Raw genomic sequence first — 14,321 nt, forward strand, 5'->3', positions numbered from 1 at the left:
GTGGCGGCTGGTACACCGGTGGAGGAGGTGGCGGATGCTGGTACCCAAAAGTCGGGTAGCCAGTAGTCCATAAGCCACCAAAAGGCCCCTCTGGGTGACTAGCGTTGTAATCCCATGCTTCCTGATATGGATCCACACTAGCATAGTTGTAGTTGTAGTGGGTATGCGCCGGCTGCTCGAAGGGGTTATACGCCGCTGAACCGGCGTAAGCAGGGATTGGGTTATCGAAACCCAACGCCACAGGTACTGAGTTGATTTCTGGAACGGGGCTTGATGGACCCCCCAATTGTGGTTCTTCTTCTTCCTCCTGAAGTGGCGGATAATGGCTGCCACTTGATGGTTGGGGTGTGCTGATACGGACACCCCCTCGCACGGACATCCGTGCGTTCGACCTTCTCCGCCTCGGCGGCTCCGGAGGCGGTTGCTGCTCTACTGGCGGTGGCGGTGGTGGCGTGACTGCCCTGAATCGTGAACCCTCGGATGGATCCTGTTGAGGTTGCTGCTGCTGATGATGCTGCTGGTGGGACGACGAGTGCTCGGACGGGGTGAAATACCAGTCAATGTTTCGGAACCTCTCCTCGTAGCTATCTGGGCCGCGATAAGGCGATCCGTGGAAAGATGATCCGTCAGATATCTCTATCGGGTGGTTGGGCGTCCCCGTAGCAGGCTCCATAGGGTCAATATCCTCGTCCATATCGTTATCCCCAGAGAAGTGGTCTTCCGGTCCAAGTGGGTTAAAACCCACGGGTTCTGGAAAACGTTGGCCGGATTGAACCGGCTCTGGAAGGTTGGGGTTGGGTCACCAAAGGAGTGGTGAGAGTTGGATCTCTGCAGAGGTATAAAGGCTGGTGGTTGGTCGTTGGGCTCATTCTCCGATTGGGGCCCAAAGGAGTGTTGGTAAGAAGGTGAAGAGCTGAGAGAAACTGACCGTCTCCTGGGTTCAACATAGAGTCTCCATGGCTCTTGCGGGCTGGTGCTCATAGTAATGGATGGGGTTCGCTGGTGCGAAGGCCCGGCTTCGTGATCATGACCCGTGACGGGTCCCTTGCCTCGACCGCGGAGAAATCTTGGTGGCATGATGACCTGCATACAATATTTAGATAACAACAACAATATAATAATAAAAGGCTCAAAATAAAACAAAACAGAGTTTGTCCTATGTTCGATGTCTAGACTCGGAACTCGAAGAATGTGCAATTTGTGCACTGAGATTAAACACAAAAGGCTGGTGTTTAATTCACTCGGTGTTGGCTCTGATACCAACCTGTCACACCCCGAATTTCCACGTGTCACCGGTGGGCCCGGTGGGGGAGTATCGTGACGTAGTTGATATCATCATAGTCAAACAACACAAATTATAATGCACAGCGGAAGCAAAAGAAATAGATTTATTTCAACCATCAAATGTAATATTAAAGTATCACAAGTAGTCGAAATAGATCCACAGGCGGATCGGAATAAAAAGAGAAAAATTGTTCAACAGATAAATGCATCCCAAAGCTTGCGAGACTCTATGATGCTAAGGAGAGGCCAGCCTATTACGTATAGCACCTGCACTTAATCTTTTTGGGGAAAATACGTCAGTTTACACTGGTAAATATAATTTAACTGACTCATTTTGAAAAGGTTTTAAAAATTGATTTAAATGCTCAAGGCACAAAACATTTTATAACTTGGGAATAATTAATCAAAGTTAAACTTGTAAAAGATTTACATGTTTGTTGTGCGTTCAGTCGCCCGAGTCGTGTCGGGTTTAAGGTTAATTGACACACCACTTAGTATAAGTCCGCGGCGGGAAGCCAACGTTTATACCTTAATAATGGACATAATACCGGGTGTACGCCTACACCCGGGTGTCAAGGTCGTGGCCAAAATGATGCCAAGGATATCCGGGACATGGTCAATAAGCTCCCAAAGGCGTAAAAACAAACAAAACCAAGTTTTTAAACGGGTCACATTGATAATACCCAACTACTAATGAGTTGGGGTCAATTGCCCGACCAAGCGGTATTTTATATACTGTACCCCCAAGCCCGTATAGGGAAAATAAGTTAAAAGTATTTACCTGAGCAAGTATAAACCACAAAAGCAACAATGCAAGTGTCTTTTACTGGGCTCCTATTCTGGAACGAAGGTTTATAATAACCTATTAGAATCCTAACGGGTCTTTTAACATAGCCTAAGCTTAGACCGGTTAGTTTCGAAGAATAAATATGGTTTAATCGCGAGGAATGCGAAAACCGGGAAGGAATGTGATTTGGACCCTACAAGCTTGGATACTTGTATATTATGGGTAAACTAAACACATTGTGAATTTAGAGACTAAGATGATATGATTTGACCCGTTTCGGCTAATATGCGTGAACTAGTCACATAAGCCGATCCGAACGCGAAAGTGCGTAACGAGTAACCATATAAGTCATATGCAAGTTTCCTGAGATGATATGTACCAAATATGTTGTAATATCAGTAAGGTATGTCCAATTATGCCCCAAATGATTTTAAACACCAATTACGCCTCATAAGGGCATTTTGGTAATTTTACATAAGCTAAAAAGATAAAAACGGGCAATCTGAGTTTTCATCTCTAGTTTACTGTTAAAATATGAAATTCTTCTAAATATATCAGTAGGTATTAGACCTTTTATATAAAAACTAGTTTTGACATATACTTTGTCGTAAAAATGCCTAAAAAGGCGATTTGGAGCCATTTCCGGGTTTTAAAAGAAAAGCTGATATTTTTATAATTCCAGAAGGCTCAAAATATTATATTTAGCATAATAAATCAGTAGGAAAAAGTTTGGGGTCAAAAGGTTTTGTAAAACTCATTTTATGGCCGAAAAGGGCAAAACCGGCATAAGCCGAATTATACTTAAAACCTCTAGTTATGCTCAGCCTAAAAATAAATAAAAATCTTTAAAATTCCCAAAATATTATTACATAACAGTGGGTATAAGGTTTTGGTATAAAATCTAAGTTTAAATAGGCTATGCGTTAATTACGCTAATTATTTACTAAGAAAGCTTCTAATTACGCTAATGAGCATAACTCTTATTCTAGACTTCAAACTGATGTCAAATTTTGGGGACAAGTTTATAATTCAGTAACTAAGGTGTCTACCCTTATACATTTTCAAAAACATGATTTTTGGACATTTGGGCATAACGGTCAACATATGGGCATTTAACGGAAACATGCATACGAACAAGATATCTAATGAACCACGTTGTATAATCACAGGAGGATGTACTAACATGTTATTAGGTCCAAAAGAAGCTCTAAGGCAATCTTAATCTTAACTAAAACGGGTCAGAACTGAAAGTCAAAGCGAAAGTCAAACTATGCGACTTTCGGTTCCGAACCGGGTCTAAACAGAAAATTGTCGAGTTGAACATGTTGGAACATGTTCTTATACTTATTACCAAGTTATATTAATGTTCAAACAGGTTACATGCAACCTACATTGCTAATTATGCATTAATTTGAAATTAAACATTCTGTTGACTTTTTATGATTAACTTTGACTCGACAATTGACATGCTTAGAGTAGGAATCTAGAAACACCCTTTTAAGGATTTGTTACCCACTTAATTACCTTCCTAAAGGTACCTTTAATTCGTGATTTGACAGAGCACATTATGATTAATCACGAAGTCAAACCTTAATTACGACGGTTTGACTTTTACTTAATTAACTAAGTTAGAATGGATTAAAGGAGGTTAAGGACACTTACAAGAGTCCTAAGAAGGATTATGGAGCCTAAGAGAAAGGGTTGCTGACCAGGGAAGCTCCAGAGAGTCTTGAACCAATGTTCCAAGTGAGCAAGTGCCAAATGATCACACTCAAGTCCCTTATATAGTGAACTAGGAGCCTTAGGATCTTGCCAAGATAGTCTAGGGTAGTTAGGAGATGATCCCAGGTGTCCCTAAAGGCCTAAAAACTGCCTAGCAAGCCCATAGATTCAAAATGTTACATTTTAAGTCGGTTAAACAGGTTAAACAGGCAGCTGTCCAAAAGCTGCTGCCAGCGACGGTCTTACGGACCGTAAGCTTGAGGCCTTACGGTCCGTAAGGACCTCTTGCGGACCGTAAGCTAAAGGGGTTACGGTTCGTAACCGACCTTACTGAAACAGGTTCAGGTGCCCTCCTTACGGACCGTAAGCCTAAGGCTTTGCGGTCCGTAACCGATGGCCAGAGGACAAAAACTTGTGAACTTTTAAGTCTTGACCATGCATTCGACTAACTCTGAAACATGCCTTCTCTTTTCAGTTTGTGGGCCATCTTGACCAGCCATTGCATGCCTAACTTGCTCTTACATGTTCCCCATTCAATTCAACTTATGAGGGCCTTGAAAATTTGACGGAGATTTCCAAGAATGAGTCTTGGATTCTCATAGAAGTTGACCAAGGAATAATTAACTATATAAGTTCTTATTTACAAGAATTTCATTTAGATTAGAAGTAGTAACAACCTATAATTCCAAAATCCTTGATAAAGATGCAACTTTATTTATTTGAGTGCAAACGGTTATCATATGAGATGATCATTAATTGATTTAAGGATCTTGGGATTTATAAAAATAATTTGGGTCGCTCAGAGGTGATTTAATAACGTGTCGCCCTTGGGTCGTTCAGAGGTATTTTAAATAACATGACGCCCTTTTTATTGGAAATCCTACCACACATCCTTTTTATTTAATCTGGTTTCTCTGACACGTCTAGCACACATGACACGTGTCTTTATTCTAATGGACAGGAATTTTCGAGGTGTTACAGGAACCAGAGTTCCCTTTGCCCTTTTTGTTCGACTGAGGAGAGTTGTCTTCCTCTCTTTTCCTCTTCCCCTCATCGGTAGCTTTCTTTGCCCTACTCCTCACAACATCCAGAGTGAGGGACAAAGATAGATCCACAGCAGATCAATAAGTGGCTGGCTTAGAGGCCTTAACATTCCCTTTTACTTTAGGGGCCAAACCACCGATGAAACGCGCAATGCGTTTGGGTTCAGGGGTGACTAAATATGGCACAAGCCTTGACATCGAGTTGAAGCTATCACATAGGATCTACAATCCAGATCCTTCATTACCAAGGTGAGGAAGTCAGTCTCTATTCTCTCGACCTCATGTTGAGGGCAATAAGTATCCTTCACCAAATCAACAAACTTTTCCCATGAAAGACTGTACAGATGAACCTTTCCAGTGGACTGCACTAAAGCTTTCCACCACGTGAGGGCATCACCCTTGAAAGATTGAGATATAAACATAACTATATCTTCTTTAGCACACCCGCTGATGTCTATCACAGTCTCCATCTCGTCCAACCATTTCATGCAATCGATCGCTCCCTTTTCTCCTGTAAAATCCCTTGGTTTACAGGAGACAAAGTATTTATAAGGACAACCCTTGGTGTACCTAGGAGTTGATTCAAAGACAGTCTGCTTCTGCGGTTCACTTCTATGATTAGATGAGTGCTGAGACTCATCTTTCTTTAGTGTATGCGAGTGAGAATGGGACTTTGAATGAGTTTTAGACCGAACAACACTCGGCTCTTTAAATTTAGCATCCACAGCCTGAGCAACCGCTGCGGTGATCATTGCTTGCAGTTCGGCACCAGTGATATTTTTTTTTTGGGTAAAGGGTTACCCCGGTGAATATTATAAACCAAAAGCACAATTGTGCAACTAAAATGTTACACACCAAAAAAGCCTTGGCATACCAAGACTAGAACAAAAACAGCCAAACAAACTAAAACAACCAAACTAAGTAACCAACTAAACGACCCAGCTCCTCCTGAGCAACAGACGCAAATGACAAGACTCTACTCTCTAGCCTGGATCAGTCTCCATGTTGCCACTAGGAATCTGTCATTTCTCAAGAACACTTCGAAGGCCAGGTCTCCACTTGAATTTGAAAGTCAAAAGGCGCAATCTAACCGTCCAAATGGTCTCACGAGCAATCACCATCACCGTACGCTTGTTTCTAGTGAACAGCCTATTATTTCTTTCTTGCCAGACAAGATAAGAAGCAGCTGAAACTACCAATCGGCTGATAATATTTTCCGGCATCTGCATATTCGAATTCTGGTTCATCCAAGACATAACTTCAGCCCAAGTACCATTAACACTCTCCATGTTGGTTAACACCTTAATGTTATTCCAAACCTCCAAATCAAACGAACATTCAAAGAATAAATGGTCTCTTGAATCTCTGTCATAGCTACACAACGGACAACACATGAGGTTTAAATTTGTAGCACTTCCGGCCTCCCATACTGACAATCTATCTTGCGTCTCCAACTTATTTCTAATGACCAGCCACAAGTGAAACGAATGTCATGGGATGCAATGTTTAAACCAAACCATATTAACCCACGGCACTAAGCTCTCACGATACCGAATATTATTCCAAACCTCCCAAGAAGAAAACTGACGAGAATTGCCATCAAGGTCTTTCCATATCAACCGATCCTGCCTGTCATGAAGAATAGGAACCTGGACATTGATTAAAACTGGATATAAATCATACCAAGCAATCGGCCACCTCCAATTCCCATTGTGAGACACCATCTCAGCAACCGTAGATTGAAGATTAAAACCAGCATTAGAGATGCGTCTCGGGCTAATAAAACTACGCAGAGGACATTGATCACACCACATATCACTCCATATATTCGTTTGAGACCCATTACCAATTGAAGACCACAAATAAGGACGGATCAAGCTCCGAATTGCGAGTAGCTTTCTCCAACCCCAAGTCATGCAGCCTCGGCTAGGGACCTCCCAGAAACTCCTGCCTTTAAGCTTATACATATGGATCCATTGAACCCAGAGCGACTTCCTGTTAGTTAGGATACTCCAAACTTGAGAAGATATTAGGGCTTTAATAACATCAGAAATACATCTAACACCCAAACCCCCCTCATACTTAGGTAAGCAGACAACCTTCCAAGCAACCTTAGCCTTACCAGACTGATGGTTAGTACCTGACCAATGCACGCATACATCTTTCAAGATCATTAACAATTTTAGCTGGCAATATGAAAACAGTAGCCCAATAAATATGCATTGCAGAGAGGACAGAATTGACCAGCTGAAGTCTACCAGCAAAGGACAAGGTTCTCGTCATCCAATTATCGATCTTCTTCACCATTTTATCAACTAAAATTTTGCAATCTTTATAAGAGAGCTTTGTTGAAATTAATGGAACACGCAAATACCGAACTGGAAGCGATCCCTCTTGGAACGGCATAATATTGAGAATTTCCTGCTTAATAGAGTGAGGAACATTACCAAAATAAACTGTACTTTTCGGCAAACTTGGAACTAAACCCGAGGCACTTGTAAACAACTGGAGAGTATCCCGAAGAATCCTAACCGACGCCACATCCCCATTAGCGAATAAAAACAGATCATCAACAAAAGAAACGTTAATTATTTTCTGTTTTTTACAATAGAGGTGGAATCGAAATGCATTATTAGAATAGGCTGCCTTCTTTAATAACAACGTGAGAACCTCCATGACTAGAGTAAACAGATAAGGAGATATAGGATCACCTTGCCGGAGACCACGTTTACCCTTGAAATACCCATATAGGTTGCCATTAATGCTCAGCGAATAAGAGACATTCGTAACACAAACCATGATCCATTTAACCATCTTTTGGTGAAACCCAAACGCATGTAGAATATCCTCAAGAAATGACCAGCTCACTGTATCATAGGCCTTCTGTATATCAATTTTTAAACGCGCACCTGGAAGGGCCTATATTTAAGTGATAATTGTGCATAAGCTCCTGAGTAAGAAGAATATTATCCAAGATTTTCCTGCCCGGGACAAAGGCAGACTGATTAATGTCAACAAGATAGTCCAAACTACCTTTAATCCTGTTAGTTAGAATTTTGTTAATACATTTATAAATGACGTTGCAGCAGGAAATCGGTCTATAATCCATCACTGAATTAGGAGATGGATTTTTCGGCACTAAAGCAATGATAGTATGGTTAATTTGTTGAAGCATCTTAACATTATCAAAAAAATCCAGAATCGCTTTCGTTACCTCATCACCCACAATCTCCCAAGAGTTTTTGAAAAACGCAGAAGTGTAGCCATCCGGGCCCGGAGCTTTATTTTCTCCTATGGAGAACATAGCACTTTTTACCTCCTCACGAGTAACCTGCCTAATCATATAGCTAGCGACATTCGAGTCAAGAACATTAGAGAATAAATCATTATTCACCAGCTTCACAACTTGATCCTGGGTGCCCAAAAAATTCGAGTAATGCGAGACCAGAACACCAAAAACATCATTTCCTTTAAACTTGTTCCCATGAACATCTTGAATACTATGAATCTTACTACACGCATTTCTCATTTTCACACAATTATGGAAGAATTTAGTATTTGAGTCACCTGCTGCTAGCCATTCTGCCTTAGATTTTTGCTTTAGAAAACATTCTTCGTCATACGACACAGAATTAAATTCCTGAATACACCTAGATTCAGATTCTCTAAGAGCCATGTCCAAAGGGTTCGCGTCAATCGCCTTTTGAATGCCATCCAGCTTCAATCTAACCTCCTTAACTCGACTGTGAAGATTACCCTGTATAAACAGGAGACGTCTCAAAGGAGACTTGAGAGCCGACAACTTCTTAACCACTGAAAACATAGTTTTACCCGGGATCACCTTAGCCCACTCTTTAGCAACACAAGGAATAAAACCCTCCTTACTTGCTAAGAAATTAGCAAACTTGAAAGGTTTCGGCTGAGTTTGCTTAAAAGAAAACAAATGAAGAATGCATGGCGAATGATCCGAGACCCGATAAGGATGAAAAAGAACATAAGCATCTGGATAAAATCAAGAAACTGAGCATTACTTATAACTCTATCAATTTTCTTTAACACTCCTACACCGTTTTTCGGTTTTTGATTCCAAGTGAACCGCAACCCATGGCTTTTAACATCAGAAAGTTGATTATGTTGCACACAATCATAAAACTCTCTCATCCCAACCGGAATTGTAGACGGCCCAACCAAGTAATCATCCATCGAGAGGGTCGAGTTAAAGTCCCCCGTCACCCCCCCACGGTCTATCATGAATGAAGCACTTGTGTTTACAAAGGTCATCCCAAAGGACTCTTCTATCTTGATATTTATTTTCAGCATAAACAAAGGAGCAGAAAAGGATTTTATTCTTAGATTTTATACGAACTTGCACATGTAAAACCTGATCCGATTGAGCTATAACCATAAGATCCAACAAATCCTTGTTCCAGCCAACAATGATCCGAGTACCTCTAGAACAGCAGCTGCAGTTTGAGGTCCAATCCCACGATCTAAACACCCCTTTACAAATTCTAGCAAGATTAGTAACATTAACATGAGACTCCAATATTGCACACACTTGGAACCGATTTTCAGAAACAAGTTGTCGAACCTCTCTTTGTTTCAGGGGAAGGTTCAATCCCCTTATATTCCAGACTCCTATACTACCCATGGACACCAGCTTGACCGGGAGTGCTTGCCCCCTCAGACTTTTTCTCATTAGTACCAGCACTCATGAACTCTGAAATCTCAGTTGGGTTTTGCTTTACAAAGTCGTCAACCAATGCTCTATCCTCCTTACTATTACTCGTACTTGGTTCCCCATCAGCCATTTGATCCAGAACTGAGAAAGAGTTCTTTAAATTCAAGTTACTATTGCTAACTCCATAACTTACCTTAGCCGTATGACGTTCACCTTCATCACTCATTGTTCCAGATGGCCCAGTACCCGCATGGCTATTCTTTTGTCTATAGACAAATTTATGCTTTTGCTTCTTTTGAGGAAATCCATACTTTGCTACTTTCCTTTTATCGGTTACAAACCCCTCGTCATCGATTGTAACTTGTTTAGGTTTTAAAGTTGAGGATTTAGGACAAGTAGTATCCGAATGACCAAACAGACAACAAGCCGCACACCTTTGTGGTTTCCATTCATATTCAACCTTAACTTTTTCCATCAGTTAACCTTCTTCATCCAACTTAGGGATAGCAAGAACAACGTGTTCTTTCGATTCATTATCAGCCGACACCTCAATCATAGCACGAGCAAAACTCGTTCTACCACAATTTTCAGCACACATATCGGCCGTGTAAGCATCTAATCTTTTCAGAGCCCCTAGCTTAGATGCTAGTAAACTCAGTCCTTCATCAGTATAAACTGCAAGGGGAACATTATGTAATTTAATCCATGCAGGCACCGTTTTAATCCCATCCTTTTTCAAACTCACCGAGGGAGTCCAAATATTCAGAAACAAAGGAATCTTCCTAATTAACCATGGGCCACCTTCTAATACATTCAGCATACCTTCTTTGGTGTCGAACTTGAAGTAGAAGAAGCCACTCGCATTCATCATGAGTTTTGTGAATCCATATCTTGCCCAAACATTTTTTGCATAATATTCCACAACCGGGAATGGCAACCTGCTACCCAAGAAGTAGCCGTACAGAACATTCTCAAATTTATCCTGGGCCTTTTTGACTACTTCTTTCGGAATAACCACATCCGCATCATCTCGCATTTCCAACGGCTTCATAAGTCTAAAATTGATCTCTCTCTTGTTCCGGACAGAAGACTGAAGTTTTTCCGCATAAGAGACTGGCACAGACGGCTCCACATTTTGGTCATCCTGAATATCAGCTATGTTCGTAACAGGCTTAACTGGAACTGTGATCTTTTGTAACTCATCAATAACATTAATGACCTTATGATCTTTCTGCACAATGCCCCGACAAAGTATCAATGGATTCCCATCAATCTTTAGCGACTTACTAAACAGAGATGATTTATCACGCAGATCCTTAATATTCATTGAACCCTTTGAAGTAATGAAAACATCCTCATGCAACTTTTCCGAGAAAGACTGAAACCCTAAATCCTCCAAACCCCCATCCCGATTATTATCCATGCACAAGAACATAGAAAATAACCAGACGACATAAACATGCAACAAGAAACGAACAGAAAAGAGGCAATACCCACAGCGACTGAAAGCTACAGAAACCCTAGAAATAAAAAACGAAACGAAAACCCTAATACCAACTTCAAAAGATTAGAAACCAGGGTAGAAGTCTAGAAACCTTACTCAGAAGGATCGACAACACCTCAATACCTAACCCATATCAATTGAAATTAAGGTTGAAAATCAAGAACTAGGGTTTCTAGTGTAATCGCCAAAATCGCCTAAGGGACCAGAGAAAAGCCATCCAAAAACACAATAGACATTTATTCCCACCAGTGATATTAATCCTGGTGTTGTTGCCTTCTGCAGGATGACTGTTTGCTTCATCCGAGCCAGCCATTTTTGAATACTATATCAAACAATGATGATATTTAAATTATATAGTTAATCATCACATTGATGATCAGATGTTCATGGTATTATTAAACCATATAGACCATTCTTAAATAAATTAATTAAATCATAGTTTGCCTAGGCTATAACAGAACCATAATAAGCAGTCTATAGGATATAATCCCTTTTTATTTATTAGACAGAGGATATAAATCACAACTGTCAATGTCATGAAGACATTTTTATTTAGCACAAGGCTCGTCTCGAAGGACATTTAGATGGCACAAAGGCCTTGTCACAAGGACGATTAAAATACAATTATTGATCTCTTGGATCAGAGATCTTTTTAAGGGTCGAATATAGTTCATCGCATTTTTGACAAAAAGTTTATAATAAAAACTATCATTGTCATTATTACACCTTTGCTTATAAGCATACATCTCTAATGGATGTTTTGGTGTATTCATCATATTGATGTTTGTTTGCCATGATTCACATTGATCATATAGGCTATACATAAGTGACTTGGAAAAATCCAACTACATTTTGGAAGCTTGTGTGGTTTCCCGTACCGCACAGCCAGGATTATTAACATGTTTTCAGATGTTAATAGAGATTCACTGTCTTAAAAAGGTTGTACCATCATAGCCATTTAATATTTTGGCTAGGTTATACCTCTAAGAATTTCTTTGACAGGTCAATTATAAATTTAAAGGATAAAGCATGATGATTGTCACACCCCCAAAATTCCACACGCGGAGTACCACCGCCTGGGGGCGTGACATGACCAGGATCAAGCCACCAATTATATCAAACATAGCATTTAATAATAATCATAGACATAATTGATGCTCAAAACCAAACATTGTATATGTAGCGGAAGCATTAAATGTAAAACCCAAAACATAAGTATCCATGAGTGAATGTAAAAGTGTTTAATAAGCATTCACATGTTCTTGTCCACAACGACCCGCTTCTCCTCTGGTGCAAGCTCCAAGTATACCTAAGGTCCTGCAAGGCATGCAGCAAATAATCAACAAACTAGTTGAGCGAGTTCACAGAAAGTAAGTTCATAACAGTAATGCGTAAGTTCATCTAGTGGTGAGGGATTCTCACGATTATCCTTAACAATGGGGGATTCCCATTATGGTACTTGCTAGACTAGTGCAACCATGTGTTCTTCTTAAACCGAGAACAGGAATACGTACAGGGTCACGCAGGATTTACGTGACGTGCCCTTCCCCGAGGACAGTGGTACGCGTGGGGGCTACGCAGGATTTACGCAGCGTGTCCTTCCGACCCGGAAGACAGTATAGGGTATTGGGTTACGCAGGATTTGCGTAACGTGTCCTCCCGACCCGGGAGACAATTGGCAATTACTGGGTTACGCAGGATTTACGTAACGTGTCCTGACTATCCTGAGGACGATGGTCTATAGTCTAGTGAATGCGTAAGTACGAGTAATCATTCCATGTCAACATTTCCAACCCAATTCCCAACCCGGGAATCCCATGCCTTGGCTGTGTGAACTCACCTTGGTTTGCTCGGCAGATACACAAAGGAAGAGGGTTCTTGAACTAACAGTGGTCAACCACGTCCTAACAGGGTTACCATACGAGTCAGGTTTTGACTAAGGTAAACACGTATGCGTCACATAAGTTAACACGTTACTATCACGTATAAATCATGGCAAACACGTATAGCACGTAAACAGTCAAAGTATAATATTCATCGCTTGTGGGATTCGGATGGTTGGGCCAATAAGCTTGTGCGAGCCCAACCATCTTGTGCGATATGAATGTCTAGGCCCAAACTATACTTGGCCCGATTAATATATGTGATCCAATAGTATAGGCAGTCCAAAACATATACGGCCCAAACTTAAAATCAACAACACATACTCGGTCCAATAACAATATCTATTCCATCATGGAAACGGCCCAATTTATCACAAGTCTTGTGCGATTCGGGTTGTACGATTTGGAATTGGGCTTTGTGGCCCAGCAGTTAACAAATAACAAACATCTTGTGCGACCCGACTGATCTTGTACGATCAGGTTGGATTGTGCGAGGCGCTTTGGGCTGTCCGGCCCAATAGTTTAAACTCGTGTGATCCAATTTCGTTTTGTGCGATTAGGAACCCTTGTGCGATCGGGTTTCCTTGTGCGAATGGTTCATCTTGTGTGATCAGGTCCACTTGTGCGAGTGGACCTGTTGTACGTGTGATCTTGTGCGGCCGATTAACAATTTTTCGCAAATCAAGCAATCAGTTACATCATTACTATAGTTTCCAAATTTACCATTCAATTAACACGTTTTCCATAATCCAACAAGCATATCATCGATCAAACTAGGGTTTCTACAACTAATTCACATAACCCTAATATCATACATATGAACACTATACAACCGATCCAACTAAGCTCAAGCATGATCATGCAGCCGACAACCATTATTCTATCCTTAGAACAATAATATGGAACCCGATTTATCATGAATATCCTATAGTACACATAAGTTGATTTCATGAACACTAAAATCAATTCTACGGACCCAAATCAGACACACATATGGCCGATTACATTTATACATTCATAATCACAATTACTCAAAACAAGCATAACAATTCATCATCGATCATATTGAGCACACATCATAATACTATCATCCAATAGTTAATCAAACTAACCGAATAGAAAAGGAACGAGGATTGATCCGGCAGGAGAATGATCCGAATCCTATGCACTTCGATGAAAGGGATGCTTGGCTGCCTTCGGTTAGAGAGAGAGAGAGTGTGTGAAGCTAGGGTTTGTGTGTGTTGATGTGTTGCCACTCGAATGAGAGAACAACCCCTAGGTGGGTGTTTGTTCACGTGAAAGTGGAGAGGGTCGGCCCTTGCTTGGGCTGCCCTTGGGCCGTGTGCGAGTGAAGTAACCCAACATGGGCTTGTGCGATTTGTTGTGTATGTGTGTTGTGCGGTCGGGTCATAACCAT

General features: G+C 41.0%; 1 protein-coding gene across 1 annotated transcript; it reads right to left on the bottom strand.

The window, feature by feature from the left end:
* Positions 1–5,858: 5,858 nt before the first annotated feature.
* LOC110924825 lies at positions 5,859–9,992 on the bottom strand. Its single transcript, XM_022168812.1, has 6 exons — positions 9,542–9,992; positions 9,286–9,347; positions 8,051–8,755; positions 6,977–7,755; positions 6,388–6,831; positions 5,859–6,210 (listed from the first exon to the last, which is right to left on the bottom strand). The coding sequence occupies exons 1-6, from the start codon at positions 9,990–9,992 to the stop codon at positions 5,859–5,861; spliced, it is 2,793 nt and encodes a 930-aa protein (XP_022024504.1).
* Between the last annotated feature and the right edge of the window lie 4,329 nt (positions 9,993–14,321).

This window comes from Helianthus annuus, chromosome 17 (assembly GCF_002127325.2).
Source record: "Helianthus annuus cultivar XRQ/B chromosome 17, HanXRQr2.0-SUNRISE, whole genome shotgun sequence".
NCBI lineage: Eukaryota > Viridiplantae > Streptophyta > Magnoliopsida > Asterales > Asteraceae > Helianthus > Helianthus annuus.